The sequence below is a fragment of the Neoarius graeffei genome, chromosome 27 (genome assembly GCF_027579695.1).
Source record: "Neoarius graeffei isolate fNeoGra1 chromosome 27, fNeoGra1.pri, whole genome shotgun sequence".
NCBI classification, from domain to species: Eukaryota; Metazoa; Chordata; class Actinopteri; order Siluriformes; family Ariidae; genus Neoarius; species Neoarius graeffei.
In genome coordinates, this window is record NC_083595.1 from 28,871,385 (window position 1) to 28,886,071 (window position 14,687).

At 40.5% G+C, this 14,687-nt stretch overlaps 1 protein-coding gene across 2 annotated transcripts in view; it reads left to right on the forward strand.

Annotated features, from left to right (window-relative positions):
- The window catches only part of LOC132874745 (atlastin-2-like), a 54,489-nt gene that overhangs the window by 20,125 nt on the left and 19,677 nt on the right, over positions 1 to 14,687 (forward strand). For both annotated transcript variants that reach the window (XM_060911129.1, XM_060911130.1), the window contains one exon: positions 12,379 to 12,647. In XM_060911129.1, the coding sequence (XP_060767112.1) occupies positions 12,379 to 12,647 (269 nt within the window). The remainder of the gene's footprint in view (positions 1 to 12,378; positions 12,648 to 14,687) is intronic.

Consider the following 14,687-nt stretch of genomic DNA (forward strand, 5'->3'; position numbering starts at 1 on the left):
CTTTGTTGGTCGACCACTCCTGGGGAGGGTAATAATGGTCTTGAATTTCCTCCATTTGTACACAATCTGTCTGACTGTGGATTGGTGGAGTCCAAACTCTTTCAAGGTGGTTTTGTAACCTTTTCCAGCCTAATGAGCATCAACAACGCTTTTTCTGAGGTCCTCAGAAATCTCCTTTGCTCGTGCCATGATACACTTCCACAAACGTGTGTTGTGAAGATCAGACTTTGATAGATCCCTGTTCTTTAAATAAAACAGGGTGCCCACTCACACCTGATTGTCATCCCATTGATTGAAAACACCTGACTCTAATTTCACCTTCAAATTAACTGCTAATCCTAGAGGTTCACATACTTTTGCCACTCACAGATATGTAATATTGGATCATTTTCCTCAATAAATAAATGAGCAAGTATAATATTTGTCTCTTTTGTTTAACTGGGTTCTCTTTATCTACTTTTAGGACTTATGTGAAAATCTGATGTTTTAGGTCATACTTATGCAGAAATGTAGAAAATTCTAAAGGGTTCACAAACTTTCAAGCACCACTGTACATGAGCACAATTTGACTCTTAGTAAATGCCATAAATTTGCAACGAAGCTCTTGTACTACAGTGACGTTCTCAACTCTGGTTGGTTAGGTGTTGATTAGTTTTCAGTAACCGCATGGCTCAGACAAGGTTTATACACCGCTGAATCAGAAAAAGTTGGGATGGTACCGTATGTTGAAATTGAAGTTAGAACTGAAAATGGTGGTTTGTAAATAATCGTTGACCTGTATTGCACTCAAAACATGGCATGTTTGTTTTACCTCAGGAATTTTTTTTTTTCCTTCCAAAAATAAACACATTTCACTTCTGATTCTTACAGATGAGTTGGAACAGCAAAGCATTTTCCACTTTATAATGTTGCCCTTCCTTTTCACAACACCTGAGATGTTTATGGACTGAAGACACAAAGTGCTGAATCGGTTCTGGTGTTTTGTTCTATTCTTCCTGCAAACAGGTCTTAAGGTGTGCAACAGTACTGGTCGTCATTGGAATTTTGAAACAAAAAAATGACATGCATTCTCTATTTGGGACCGAGGGGACAGACCCCCTCTTCTTCCACAGCCATGCCTTTGCAGAATGTGGTCTTGCATTGTCTTGTTGAAATTTCCCTGGGAAAGATGGTGTCTTGAAGGCAGCATATGTTGCTCCAAAACCTCAATGTACTTTTCTGCATTAATGCTGCAATCACAGAAGTGTAGGCTACCTTTGCCAAGGGCACCGATACAACCCCATACCATGACAGATCCTGGCTTTTGGACTTGTTGTCTTTGGTCTGGAGCACATGGCATCCATTTCTTCCTAAAAGGACCTGGAACACTTATTCATCTGACGACAATACACATTTCCACTGTGTGATGGTCCATCCCAGATGACTCCAAGCCCAGAGAAGTCAACAGTGCTTCTGGACACGGTTAACATAAGGCTTCTTTTTTGCTCAGTAAAGTTTTAACTGGCTTTTGAGGATGTAACACTGTAGTATTTTACAAAGGTTTACCGAAGTTATAATACATGGGGCCAAATTACTCAATTCTGATTGGTCAGTCAAGGAGGGCTTTTTTTTCCCTTAACACGGGGCTGTATTTCTGAAATGCTATTGACTAGTTCATTGCTTGGTTACGGTTACAAAAATTAGCAAATTGTCAACAAAATGGCTGACTCAGCAATGCCACGTTTCGCTGTATTTGACGAAGAAATTGTAAACCTCAAAATCCTCGTGTCGTGTCGCCGTGTCATGATGAAAGATGCTTTTAGAAACTGATTCAAACGTGCAAGATTGGTTCATAAAACATGAATGACAAATGTTGTGAACTTGAATGGTTTCCGAAGTATGGATTTGGCCCTATATATTATAAACAAGTAATCGTATGGTTCCTCGTAAAATTAGGGATCAATTTCACTCGTGATTTTTGAAATTTTCAAAACTTCAAAATCACTCGTGAAATTAATCCTTAATTTTACTCGGCCCCATATGATTACCTATACTAATCCTGAGCCCATGTGATTTATATCAGCTATAGATGAATGACTGTTCTTGATGCAGTGCTGTCTGAGGGATGAGAGATCACGGGTGTTCAGCTTAGGCTTGTGCCCTTGACATTTAAGCACCAAACTTCCTCCAGGTTCCTTGAATTGTTTAATGATGTGCACCGTAGAGGGTGAAATATCCCAATCCCTTCATATCTTTCTTTGAGAAATATTTTGTTTTTAAACATTTCAATAATTTTCTCACACATTTGTTGACAAACTGGAGATCTTCGGCCCATCGTTGCTCCTCAAAGACTAGGCCTTTTCTGGATAGTGATTTTTGTACCAAATCATGATTACAATTGCCTGTTTCAAATCGAAGCATTATTTAAATGTTTTACCTCACTACTAACCCTAAATTGCCCCTGTCCCAACTTTATTTGTGGAATGTGTTGCAGGCCTGAAATGCACGAATGGATGTATATTAACAAATGAAATGAAGTTGACAAGACAAAACATGAAGTCTTGATCATACTGTCTGTAGTGAAATACAAGTCAAAGTAAATTTAGAAATTGCTGCTTGCTTCTTTTTCTGTCTGTCTGTCTTTTTCTTTGTCTTTCTGTCTTTCTATGTATGTGCAGGGACTTAGGCTACATCCACACGACAACGGCAATGAGATGTTATTTAAAAATATATCGCGTCCAAATGGGCAACAATCAGTAAAATATCAGGTCCATATGGCAACGCAACGCTTGCTGAAAACGATGCAATACACATGCCACACCTCTAGGGGCGCTGTAAGACGGTCCCTTCGGAGACACCAGAACAATAGAAGAAGTAAGGACGCATGCGCATAAACTATTATGCGCGAGACTTCATATTAGCCACAAAGTCAGGAAAATCTGTTTGTAAAATTACATTATAATGACCAAATACAATGAAAAGTATTTTTCCAGTCTCACCTGTGAAAGGTAATCCCATGTGATCTCGTTTGGACGGCAAACCTGTTGGTACAGTTAAACGCAGCTAATCTTTATTCTCCGCTTTGACCTCTCCAAAATGGCGGCGAGGATGACATGATTCTACGCGGAAGGCGGCGTCTTTAATGGTCCGGAATAAATTGAATGATACACGTTGATGGATTAATTTGTTTCTCACCTGTGAAAGGTAATCCCATGTGATCTCGTTTGGACGGTAAACCTGTTGGTACAGTTAAACGCAGCACATGAATCTTTATTCTCCGCTTTGACCTATCCAATATGGCGGCGAGGATGACGTATGATTCTACGCGGAAGGCGGCGTCTTTAATGGTCCGGAATAAATTGAATGATGCACGTTGATGGATTAATTTCTTCTACGCCCTTTTTGAGGAATGTATTGTAGGACTTAAACCCACATCTGAAGAGGTGAGATCGCTCCTTTTTTTTTTCCCTATTTTTGCTGGCGGGATTGACTCTGCCCTAAGGTCTCTCTCTCTCTCTCTCTCTCTCTCTCTCTCTCTCTCTCTCTCTCTCTCACTTTGCACCATTACACAATAAATATTCACAGTGAAAATATTTTGTAAGCGCGTTTCATGAACCAAGTTATAGGATTTGTTGACAACTTGCATCGAGTTCATTACACTTTTACCCGGCGTGAAGCACTCAGTCATGTGGTTGTGACGTCATCATAAACAAATCCGTTCTACTCATCCAGACGACTTCACAACAGCAACGTTGCCAGATCTTTCCACTCTGGAACCCGTTCTCAAAAAGATTGTGTTTTGGGCACCCAAAACGCCGGTGCCGTGTGGACGCCAGGCCTAAATGATAAGCAATTGTATCGGAGTCACCTGAATCTGTTGCCGTGTGGACAGGGCCTTAGACTTGTATGGTGATTGCTCCACATCAATGGATTTAAAAAAAAAAAAAAAAAAAAAGTGAAGTTTTCTGAGATTTATTTCAAATTTTTGGAAAGAGTCTCTACTTTCAGTGCTTCTGAACCATCAAGAGGTCAAGCTGCCAAGTTTAAGTTTTCCAACCCTGGAAAGTAATTTCGTAATGTGATTTTCTTCTTTTTTAAATTAACAAAAATCATTATATAGCTAACACATTTCTATGGTATAAGGAATAAAGGAGGAAGTGCTGTTTATATTTCTATAGCAGTTTAGGAATCACAACCCTGTCATTGTGTTTTTGGGGGAAAAAAATTCATGCTTATGTTTTTATTCCTTAATTAAAACCTGCACATGAGGAACATGATTCACCCTAACTGCGCGCATGCGCGTGCGCGCGCACACAAAAAAAGTCTCTGATATTCGAGGAGTAGATAATTGTGGTTAAGCTCTCCAGTTGGTTGGTTAAATAAGGAAACTAAAACTCGTGATGACTGAGCAGGGTTAATTGAGGGGATTTACGTGAAAATGACAAGTTGGGTTTAAGCTGAGGATTTATTTCATGTAGCACTATTTTTGGCAGTGTGCTCACAGGAGATGTAACTTAAAGCAGTTAATCCTAGTGGGTTCTTTGTCCTTGCTCAGGATGGAGATTGTGAGAACAGAAGACATTAACACCGAGAGGGAGATGGTGGTTGAGTGTGCATCAGGCGGTGAGATGCTTGCCTGGACAACACCCAACAACCGTGTGTGTGTGCATGCGCTTCCCATCTGTTGCATGAATGTAAAGCTGTTGAGTGAGGTGGAGGGCTGGCAGTGTGATATGGAAATTGTACAACCCCGATTCCAAAAAAGTTGGGACAAAGTACAAATTGTAAATAAAAACGGAATGCAATAATTTACAAATATCAAAAACTGATATTGTATTCACAATAGAACATAGACAACATATCAAATGTCGAAAGTGAGACATTTTGAAATTTCATGCCAAATATTGGCTCATTTGAAATTTCATGACAGCAACTCATCTCAAAAAAGTTGGGACAGGGGCAATAAGAGGCTGGAAAAGTTAAAGGTACAAAAAAGGAACAGCTGGAGGACCAAATTGCAACTCATTAGATCAATTGGCAATAGGTCATTAACATGACTGGGTATAAAAAGAGCATCTTGGAGTGACAGCGGCTCTCAGAAGTAAAGATGGGAAGAGGATCACCAATCCCCCTAATTCTGCCCCGACAAATAGTGGAGCAATATCAGAAAGGAGTTCGACAGTGTAAAATTGCAAAGAGTTTGAACATATCATCATCTACAGTGCATAATATCATCAAAAGATTCAGGGAATCTGGAAGAATCTCTGTGCGTAAGGGTCAAGGCCGGAAAATCATACTGGTTGCCCGTGATCTTCGGGCCCTTAGACGGCACTGCATCACATACAGGCATGCTTCTGTATTGGAAATCACAAAATGGGCTCAGGAATATTTCCAGAGAACATTATCTGTGAACACAATTCACCGTGCCATCCGCCGTTGCCAGCTAAAACTCTATAGTTCAAAGAAGAAGCCGTAACTAAACATGATCCAGAAGCGCAGATGTCTTCTCTGGGCCAAGGCTCATTTAAAATGGACTGTGGCAAAGTGGAAAACTGTTCTGTGGTCAGACGAATCAAAATTTAAAGTTCTTTATGGAAATCAGGGACGCCGTGTCATTCGGACTAAAGAGGAGAAGGACGACCCAAGTTATCAGCGCTCCGTTCAGAAGCCTGCATCTCTGATGGTATGGGGTTGCATTAGTGCATGTGGCATGGGCAGCTTACACATCTGGAAAGACACCATCAATGCTGAAAGGTATATCCAGGTTCTAGAGCAACATATGCTCCCATCCAGATGACGTCTCTTTCAGGGAAGACCTTGCATTTTCCAACATGACGATGCCAAACCACATACTGCATCAATTACAGCATCATGGCTGCGTAGAAGAAGGGTCCGGGTACTGAACTGGCCAGCCTGCAGTCCAGATCTTTCACCCATAGAAAACATTTGGCGCATCATAAAACGGAAGATACGACAAAAAAGACCTAAGACAGTTGAGCAACTAGAATCCTACATTAGACAAGAATGGGTTAACATTCCTATCCCTAAACTTGAGCAACTTGTCTCCTCAGTCCCCAGACGTTTACAGACTGTTGTAAAGAGAAAAGGGGATGTCTCACAGTGGTAAACATGGCCTTGTCCCAACTTTTTTGAGATGTGTTGTTGTCATGAAATTTAAAATCACCTAATTTTTCTCTTTAAATGATACATTTTCTCAGTTTAAACATTTGATATGTCATCTATGTTCTATTCTGAATAAAATATGGAATTTTGAAACGTCCACATCATTGCATTGCATTCCATTTTTATTTACAATTTGTACTTTTGTCCCAACTTTTTTGGAATCGGGGTTGTATTATTATTATTATTATTATTATTATTATTATTAATTTTATTATCTCCCCCCCCCCCCCATTGAAATTATTTTTATGACTTCTTGGGCGGGGCGGCACGGTGGTGTAGTGGTTAGCGCTGTCGCCTCACAGCAAGAAGGTCCTGGGTTCGAGCCCCGGGGCCGGCGAGGGCCTTTCTGTGTGGAGTTTGCATGTTCTCCCCGTGTCCGCGTGGGTTTCCTCCGGGTGCTCCGGTTTCCCCCACAGTCCAAAGACATGCAGGTTAGGTTAACTGGTGACTCTAAATTGACCGTAGGTGTGAGTGTGAATGGTTGTCTGTGTCTATGTGTCAGCCCTGTGATGACCTGGCGACTTGTCCAGGGTGTACCCCGCCTTTCGCCCGTAGTCAGCTGGGATAGGCTCCAGCTTGCCTGCGACCCTGTAGAAGGATAAAGCGGCTAGAGATAATGAGATGAGATGAGACTTCTTGGGCTTAAATGTTTGTAACATGATTATAATTGTTTAGACTTTGGCAAAAATAGCCATTTATACAACGAGACGGCAGGGACTGCTTTCATCAGGTGGACTGGAGTGAGGATCCCAGTTGCTTCCGTCCAATTAGAGCTGCTTCTATATGAAGGATCCTGTTATTCGGTGTCCTAGTAAACAGAAATCTACGAATTGTAGCATAATGGAAACCTCAGTTGAGGCTGAAACATGCAGCTTTTGTCTATATGCTAGCTGTTATAAGTGAAGATACCTGAGCCATAGCACCACGTTTCTCTGAACTGAGGGGAATTTAGGGGTTTATACTCCTGTATTTTATTGTTTGTGGAAATACAGTAAGCATGGCACGTGTGTTAAAGTTGACTATTGCTGGGCGGTATACCGGTTTAGTGGTTTACTGATGCCATGTGCCTTGTGGACTTTGCACTTGCAGCACGCTTCCAGGTTGCTCTTAGTGCACACGTACATGAAAACAATTTACTGCGCTTGCATCGGTCTTATTTACCCCACAATCCTCTTCTGTGATGGAATACTTTACTGTATCATGGATGCAGTAATTGGAGTTTACTAGAAAGTCAGGTAAACAAATCCAACACGTAAAGTGAGGTTCTGGTCAGTTAGGCCAAGAAAAAATAGTTTGTTTCCTATTACATCTTGAAAAAAAATAGGGTGGGTAGGTAGGTCTTTTTGTTTTATTTTATTTATTTTTTTATCACACAAAATACCAGGTAGGTAGGTTTTTTTTTTTTTTTTTTAAATAAATAAATTTTAGGTGTGGCATTATTTGTCACCTTTGTTGCCTCTACTTTTGCGTCCTCGTGTACTTTTAGTATTTTTGTTTTGATAGCTAACATTTTTTGAAACTCCGGCTTCCGTTTACATTCAAATGTCAGTGCCCGCAAGCCAAAATTGCTGAGCAGGCTTTCCAACGTGACTTCCATCGTGATCTCGATACCGCCGTTAGCCTGGGCGCTGTGTGTATACTGTTTGCATGACTCGTCCAGCGCAGGATGATAATGTTCGTAGAGTTCTTTTACAGTTGAAAACTTATAAAATGAACTTATTGTCTTACAATCTTCCGTGTGGTCGCAACCGATCACGGTAATCGAGAACACTTCGTTGGCCGCCATGATGCCTAGCGTTGTGTACAACACAAGCCGGAGTTTCCCGGAAAGAGGTCATGACGTCAGATTGAGGCCGTGAGAAATCAATGAGTGTTTCTTGTCCGATATATGCGTTTTAGAATTAGTCACTTGTCAGATCGACAATATTATGCAAATCGTAATGCAGATATATATATATATATATATATATATATATATATATATATATATATATATATATATATATATATATATATATATAAATTTTTTTTTTCAAAATTTATTGTTGGTCGGCGAAAATACTTTTTTTTTTTTTTTTTAAACATCTAACAAAAAAGTCTAGGGTCGGGGCATTTTTTTAAACGGTCGGTCGGGTAACCGGAAACAAACAAAATAATTTTTTTTTCTTGGCCTTAGTATAAAGGTGATGGGTAGACGAGGCTTGGGGACTGATCGTGTAGCATGTACACTTTGCAAAGACGTACTGGAGGACACGGGGCATAAATAGACCAACTAATCAGAGTTAAATTGAGACAGGTGAACATAACACCATAGGAAACGTACCAATGGCAAAGCATATAGAGAGAGACCTAGACCTCAACAAACACAAGGACACGTATACATAACTCAGAAACCCGGGAGTGTGCGCTGTAGTGCAAAGTGCACAAGGCGGTGCACGGCGCTCGGAGTGAGGGGGTAGTTGTGCAAGAATATTTTGAGAAATGGCTCCTTAAATACTTTACACTGAGTATTTTAAGGTCAGGGTGTTGATTTTATTTATTTATTTATTTATTTATTTATGGGTTGTTTTACAATCAGGGTACGCAAGCTAAAAATCACATTTAACACTTATTATCTTCAATATCAAAAGGCTTGACTAAATAAACTTGGTTGTTTATTGTAGCCCTGTGATAACTCTATTTACCATGCAAAAAAACATTGGTGATTAGCGTTATTTTTGGTGAATGTATGGCAATGTGTCATATTTAGCAAAATTACTCGTGTCATTTAGAAAAAGTGCTTTTTTGACCACAGGTAGCTCCAAAAGGGATGCACTTAAATCGTTCTTTATACCATAAAACACATATTTGGTTCCATATCATTGGAAACATGGTTAAGTTTTAATGTTGAATGCCAGCAAGTTTTCAATTAAAATTAGTATGTAATTGTGTCAAAAAAATGTCCTCTCCGAGACAGCTAATTTTTCAATATAAAATAACATAGCTAAAATGATTATTTTCATCCTAAAATGTGGTCAAGATATCGGGACATAAATATTAGAGACAACTAACACAAAGCTTACAGCCTTATATTTAAAAGCACTATGGAAGTAGTGGATTCTGAATTGTCAAAAAAAAAGTCCTCTCCGAGAATCACTTCATTTGTTTCTCCCAGCCCTGCTTAAAGCGACACTTAATCTTGTTATAATAGGGCAATTCCATGTAAATGTCAACCTCACCATGCAAAAATAAAGCAACATGTAATACATCAAAACCACTCCGGGAGATATCGCCTAGGCCTGTATTTTACAGATGTGAATAAGTTGAACCAATTTGTCACAAGAATTGTTCCCTTTGCCTTAATATGTCAGTCTTTCTTTCTTATAATGTAAAACCCAAGCTAAAATCAACTTTGATCATGTACAATTCTATATTATTGCCACAAGCCACAGAAATGTATGCTAAAATCCACAAAACAGCAAAACAATAGCCATCCTAAATATTATTTAAGAACTTTGATAGTTTTAGCTGATATTTAGAGTTTTTCAAAGGGTTATGGTGGTTAAATTGTTGATTTTCTAAACATATGCCATGTCTATTTCAGACGCGTCACATCCGTAACGGAATTTCGTCACATCCATAACGCTGACTTTTCCTTCCGAAACTCTGCATGAAATACAAAATATTTTAAACAAAGATTTTTTAATATTCACCTTGGACCCCTCTATCAAATGGATATCTCCATTTCGACATTAGGTTTACAATTTCACAGAGTTTGATAAAAACGTGCAGTCACCCAAGAAAAGTGATACTTTTTCTGTCACATCCATAACGCATCTTTTATTGGCATTTTCTGGCATGTCCTAGATGTACTATGGGAATTGTTCTTGTTCTATCACTTCTCCAGTATGGTACAGCTTTAAAATATGCAACACCTGTTTAAATACTGGGAGACAATAAAACATGCACTGGGTCATTTGTTGCCATTTTGAGTTCAAGTGTCACGTCCATAACGCTGGAATTGCTCAAATACAAACTATTACACATGCCTATCTGTTCTTTAACTTGTCCTTCGCTTAAAAACTGGTACAAGAACCAGTTTGAATCAATTTGAATTTTGGACCCCTGTGACACAAACTTTGTACCCTGATTGTAAAACAACCCTTATTTATTTATTTATTTATTTATTTATTTATTTAAGTAGAACTACTTTAAAATACCCTGATTTGAAAAGGAAGCAATGTTAAGGTTGTTGGCAGATCCTGCTTTTAAGTTCTGTTTTTTACTGCAGTGCAGTTTACACAGTAATTGCTGACATTCGGCAACTGTCTCATACATTTGTAATTTTGTGAAACCAAACAAACCTTATCAAAGCCTTCATTATATATTTTAAGAGCTAGTAGTTATTGTCCATGAGCCTGATTTCCTCTGAATGGCCCAGTGGGGAGTGGCGTGGACACGTGTTTTTTTTTTTTTTTTTTTTTTTTTTCCACTGTGTTCTGTCAAAATGATGTAAATCGCTCCCCGTGTTTCCTCAGTGACTAGCAGAAGTCTCTGGTGAGGAGCGCCAAGTGTGATGTCCTGTCCAATCGAAACTCTCGGGCGAGTGGGGGAGGGGATTCCCTGCCGAGGCTCCATGCAAGTGCGTTGGTGCAAGCATGTAGCCTACAGGAAATTGTGTTGGCTTAGCAGTAATCCGATGTTTTGGAAAATTGAAAATGTTGTCTTGGGGCCCCTCTGGGGTGTCCCCAATCAACGCGCAAAGTATGAGGTATGTGCATCCAGCTGTGTCGATTTGTATAGGTGAATGGACCGAGACAGACGGCCTTCCTTTAGTAGTATAGGTTATGCCGCTTTTCCACTACCAACACGGCTGAGTGGGGCTGTTGGAGTTGCATTTCGACTACAACCGCGCTGAACCGTGCTGGCTGGAAGTGGGTGGACACATTGGGTGGAGTTAGCGAAAGTGGGTGGACGTCACGTGATGTCGTTAGGCGGCGCAAACAGTGACATCAGTGACCTTTTAAGCGGTAGTCTCACGCCCCCGGATAGTAAACAATAAACATGGAGGACATGGAGTCGTTAGTGTTGCTGGTCTTGGTGCTGTGGCTTGTTGTCACCGACAACGCCAACAGATACTGGCAAGAGCGTATAGATGAGGCGAGGCGCATAAGGCTTCAGAAATTCTCGTAATTCGTAATTATTATTCTTCCGGGTTTACGGTGTTTACAGATTCCAGCGTGCTCGTGGGGCGTGTGTGGGCATGCGAGGACACTCCTCCTCACCAATCAGTGCACAGGGGAGTGTCTCCTCACGCCCCTAGCCTCACTCGGCTCGGTTTGGCTCGCTTCAGCCCTACTCCAAAACCGTGCGAGTTTTGGGTGCTGAGTAGGGCTGAAGCGAGCTGAGTCGTGCTGCTCTGAGGTAGTCGAAACGCGAGCCGTGTCGGGCTGAAGTGAGCTGAAAAAGGGTAGTGGAAAAGGGCCATTTGATTATTCCAGGAAATCGAGTTGTACATGAGGTGATGACTAACGAGATGTGTGACGCCAAGTTGGCTATAAGCCATGTACGACGAGATTGAGTGGAATAACTGTTCTATCCATTCACTGGATTTTGAAAAACAGTTTTTGAACCAGTGTAAAAAAAAAAATTCATCAAATTTCTTTTTATCAACTTAAAGATGAAGAATGTAAACAAACTGGCGAAATGAATAGCAGTTTATGAAAAATGCTATAATTCCTGAAAAATAAAGAGGGGTGTGGGGTCCCCCCCCCTTTTTCCTTTTTATTTCGTCCTCAGTTGGTTCAGCAACACACTCTGCAATTTTGTTTTTCTCTACTCAGGGTGTATGAGCTAATAGCCTAGTCGTAGAGTAGCCAATCAGAGGGTGTGATTGCTCATATCCAGTGAATGTGGATAGAATAAATTGTTTATATTGTGTGGGATCCTAACAGTTAAATAACCTACCAACCTGTATGAAGGCCCAGTCAGATAATTTGATCTACCTTGAAAACTGCCAGAATCTTAAATACCATCATACAGATTTTTGGTCATACCGACCAGCACAAAGTTCAGCTAATTTGGCTTGATTATTTTTTGTCTTTCCTGCAGATTGACCAGGAAAATATTTAATAAATTAAATATCGGTTAACTGGCAGACATCTCCATGGCGCTAATTATCAGAGGTGCTCTTTTTTTTTTTTCTCTCTCTTTCTCTCTGCCTGATGGCTGTTTTAGGTGTGGATTTGGAAGAAGACATGTATCATGAGATGAGTGGCGATGAGGCGGAAGAGCTGCTGGAGGAAGAGATGGTGGCTGGGCCTGTTCCAATTGTGGTGGCAGATGAAGATGAACACCAGTTTTCTGTGGATGAGCAGGCGCTGGAGCGTGTCCTGCTGCAGGAACACGTCCGAGATCTCAACGTGGTAGTGGTGTCGGTCGCCGGAGCCTTCCGCAAGGGCAAGTCCTTCCTGCTGGATTTCATGCTCCGATATATGTACCACCAGGTGAGAGACAATGCAGATGATTTAACCATTAAATCGTTCGTTACCCGAGAAAGGGGCTTATCTTTTAGGGATTTGCAAACTTTTTGTGCGAGCAACCCCAAATGAATTTGTGAACCCAAGCCCAAACACCCTACTACTTCAATTTTAGTTTTACAATTTAGGATCCGGGCGGCATGGTGGTGTAGTGGTTAGCGCTGTCGCCTCACAGCAAGAAGGTCCTGGGTTCGAGCCCCGGGGCCGGCGAGGGCCTTTCTGTGTGGAGTTTGCATGTTCTCCCCGTGTCCGCGTGGGTTTCCTCCGGGTGCTCCGGTTTCCCCCACAGTCCAAAGACATGCAGGTTAGGTTAACTGGTGACTCTAAATTGAGCGTAGGTGTGAATGTGAGTGTGAATGGTTGTCTGTGTCTATGTGTCAGCCCTGTGATGACCTGGCGACTTGTCCAGGGTGTACCCCGCCTTTCGCCCGTAGTCAGCTGGGATAGGCTCCAGCTTGCCTGCGACCCTGTGGAAGGATAAAGCGGCTAGAGATAATGAGATGAGATGAATTTAGGATCCCTGTAATATTTGAACATTGTCAGTAACATATGGGTAATGGAAATGACTAAAAAAAACCCAAACAAACAAGGAATCTTCTTTGCACTGGCTTACCACTCTAATAGGAAGTGTGATCTCTTGTAGCTTAATCACTTTTTGAAAAAGTCAGGAAGTGTGTGGGAAAGGGTGCATCTCTTTCTGCTGTCACACAATGTGAAGAAAATCCGGTGGTGGTTTATACATGAGGCATAACTTTGTGTGCAGAAACGGCAACAATGTGAACGAGGTTCACTTCGTTTTATGTACAGCGACCTGAAACGCACTACCTCTATTTTGCGGTGTCATGAGCCTGGACTCTTAAATTCAAAAGTATTTACTAATCTGGAAGATTGGTCTGCAAAACGGACCTTTTGGTAGGTTTGGAGGCTTTTAAAAATTAATTACTGATAAACTGTCACAGCAAAACCAGTTAGTGTTTGTATGCAGTGGTACATACAGACATACAGTAAGTATGTGATTAGAGACGCAGCACGAATATATTTAGTGGAGGTCAGTGGATGGGTAAACTTGTCCATTTTATCTCTTGCTGCATGGAGCAGGATGGTGAAAGACTAAAATGGCACCTACACTCTTCATTACAGTGAGGCATGACTGAATGTGACTCAGATATTTCAAAATATAAATTTTTTTTTTTTTTTAAATTCCCTGCTGTCCGAAAGGCCCAAAGGGGAGTCATGTTGTGGCAATGTCTGTCCCGGGAAGGGTACTCGCCTTCTGAAATCAACTCCTCTCTCAGTTTTTGGAGGAATTTCATGAAACTTGACAGGCTTCTTTGTTATATGTCAGTAATACACATATTGCAATTTCGTTCAGTTCGGTTGCATTTTACCAGAGTTATGGCATGGGTGCCAGCAGGGGATATTGTGCTCTTGGAGCACTTTTTTTTTTTTTTTTTAAATCGGTAGAGAGGTGTCTCTAAATTTTGTAAAATAAATGAATACAATTAAAGAGGATTTTTGTGAATTTCTCTTGTGAGCCTCAGTTTGGGAACCCTTGGGTTAATCTACCTGCTCTGAGCTTTGACTTTCAGACATAGGGTTGCAAAGGGGTGGAAAGTTTCTGGTTATTTTGAAGGGCCTGGGAATATTGGGAATTTTCAATTTTGGCATTTATTAAGTTTTAAACATTTTAAAACATATCACTCAGAAAAAACAAATTAAAACCCAAGTTAAGCCTTTCTTTCAATTATGTACTGTTTTGTGCTAATTAAGAATAGGACATGTTGCTAAAGGCCAATTAATAAAAGGCTTTTAGTTTTTCAATATTAGTATTATATTTTTGAGTGAAAAATTAATTATTCTCAATTATCTAGTCTGAGGGACACAATAGAAATCTAGTCAAAATTGTCAAAGGTCAAGTGTGCATTCCCAAGTTCCTTACCACAAAAGTGTAGAAGGTCTTGTATCCCTTGGTCTACTACACACGTTTTGAGGAGTTTTTTTTTTTTT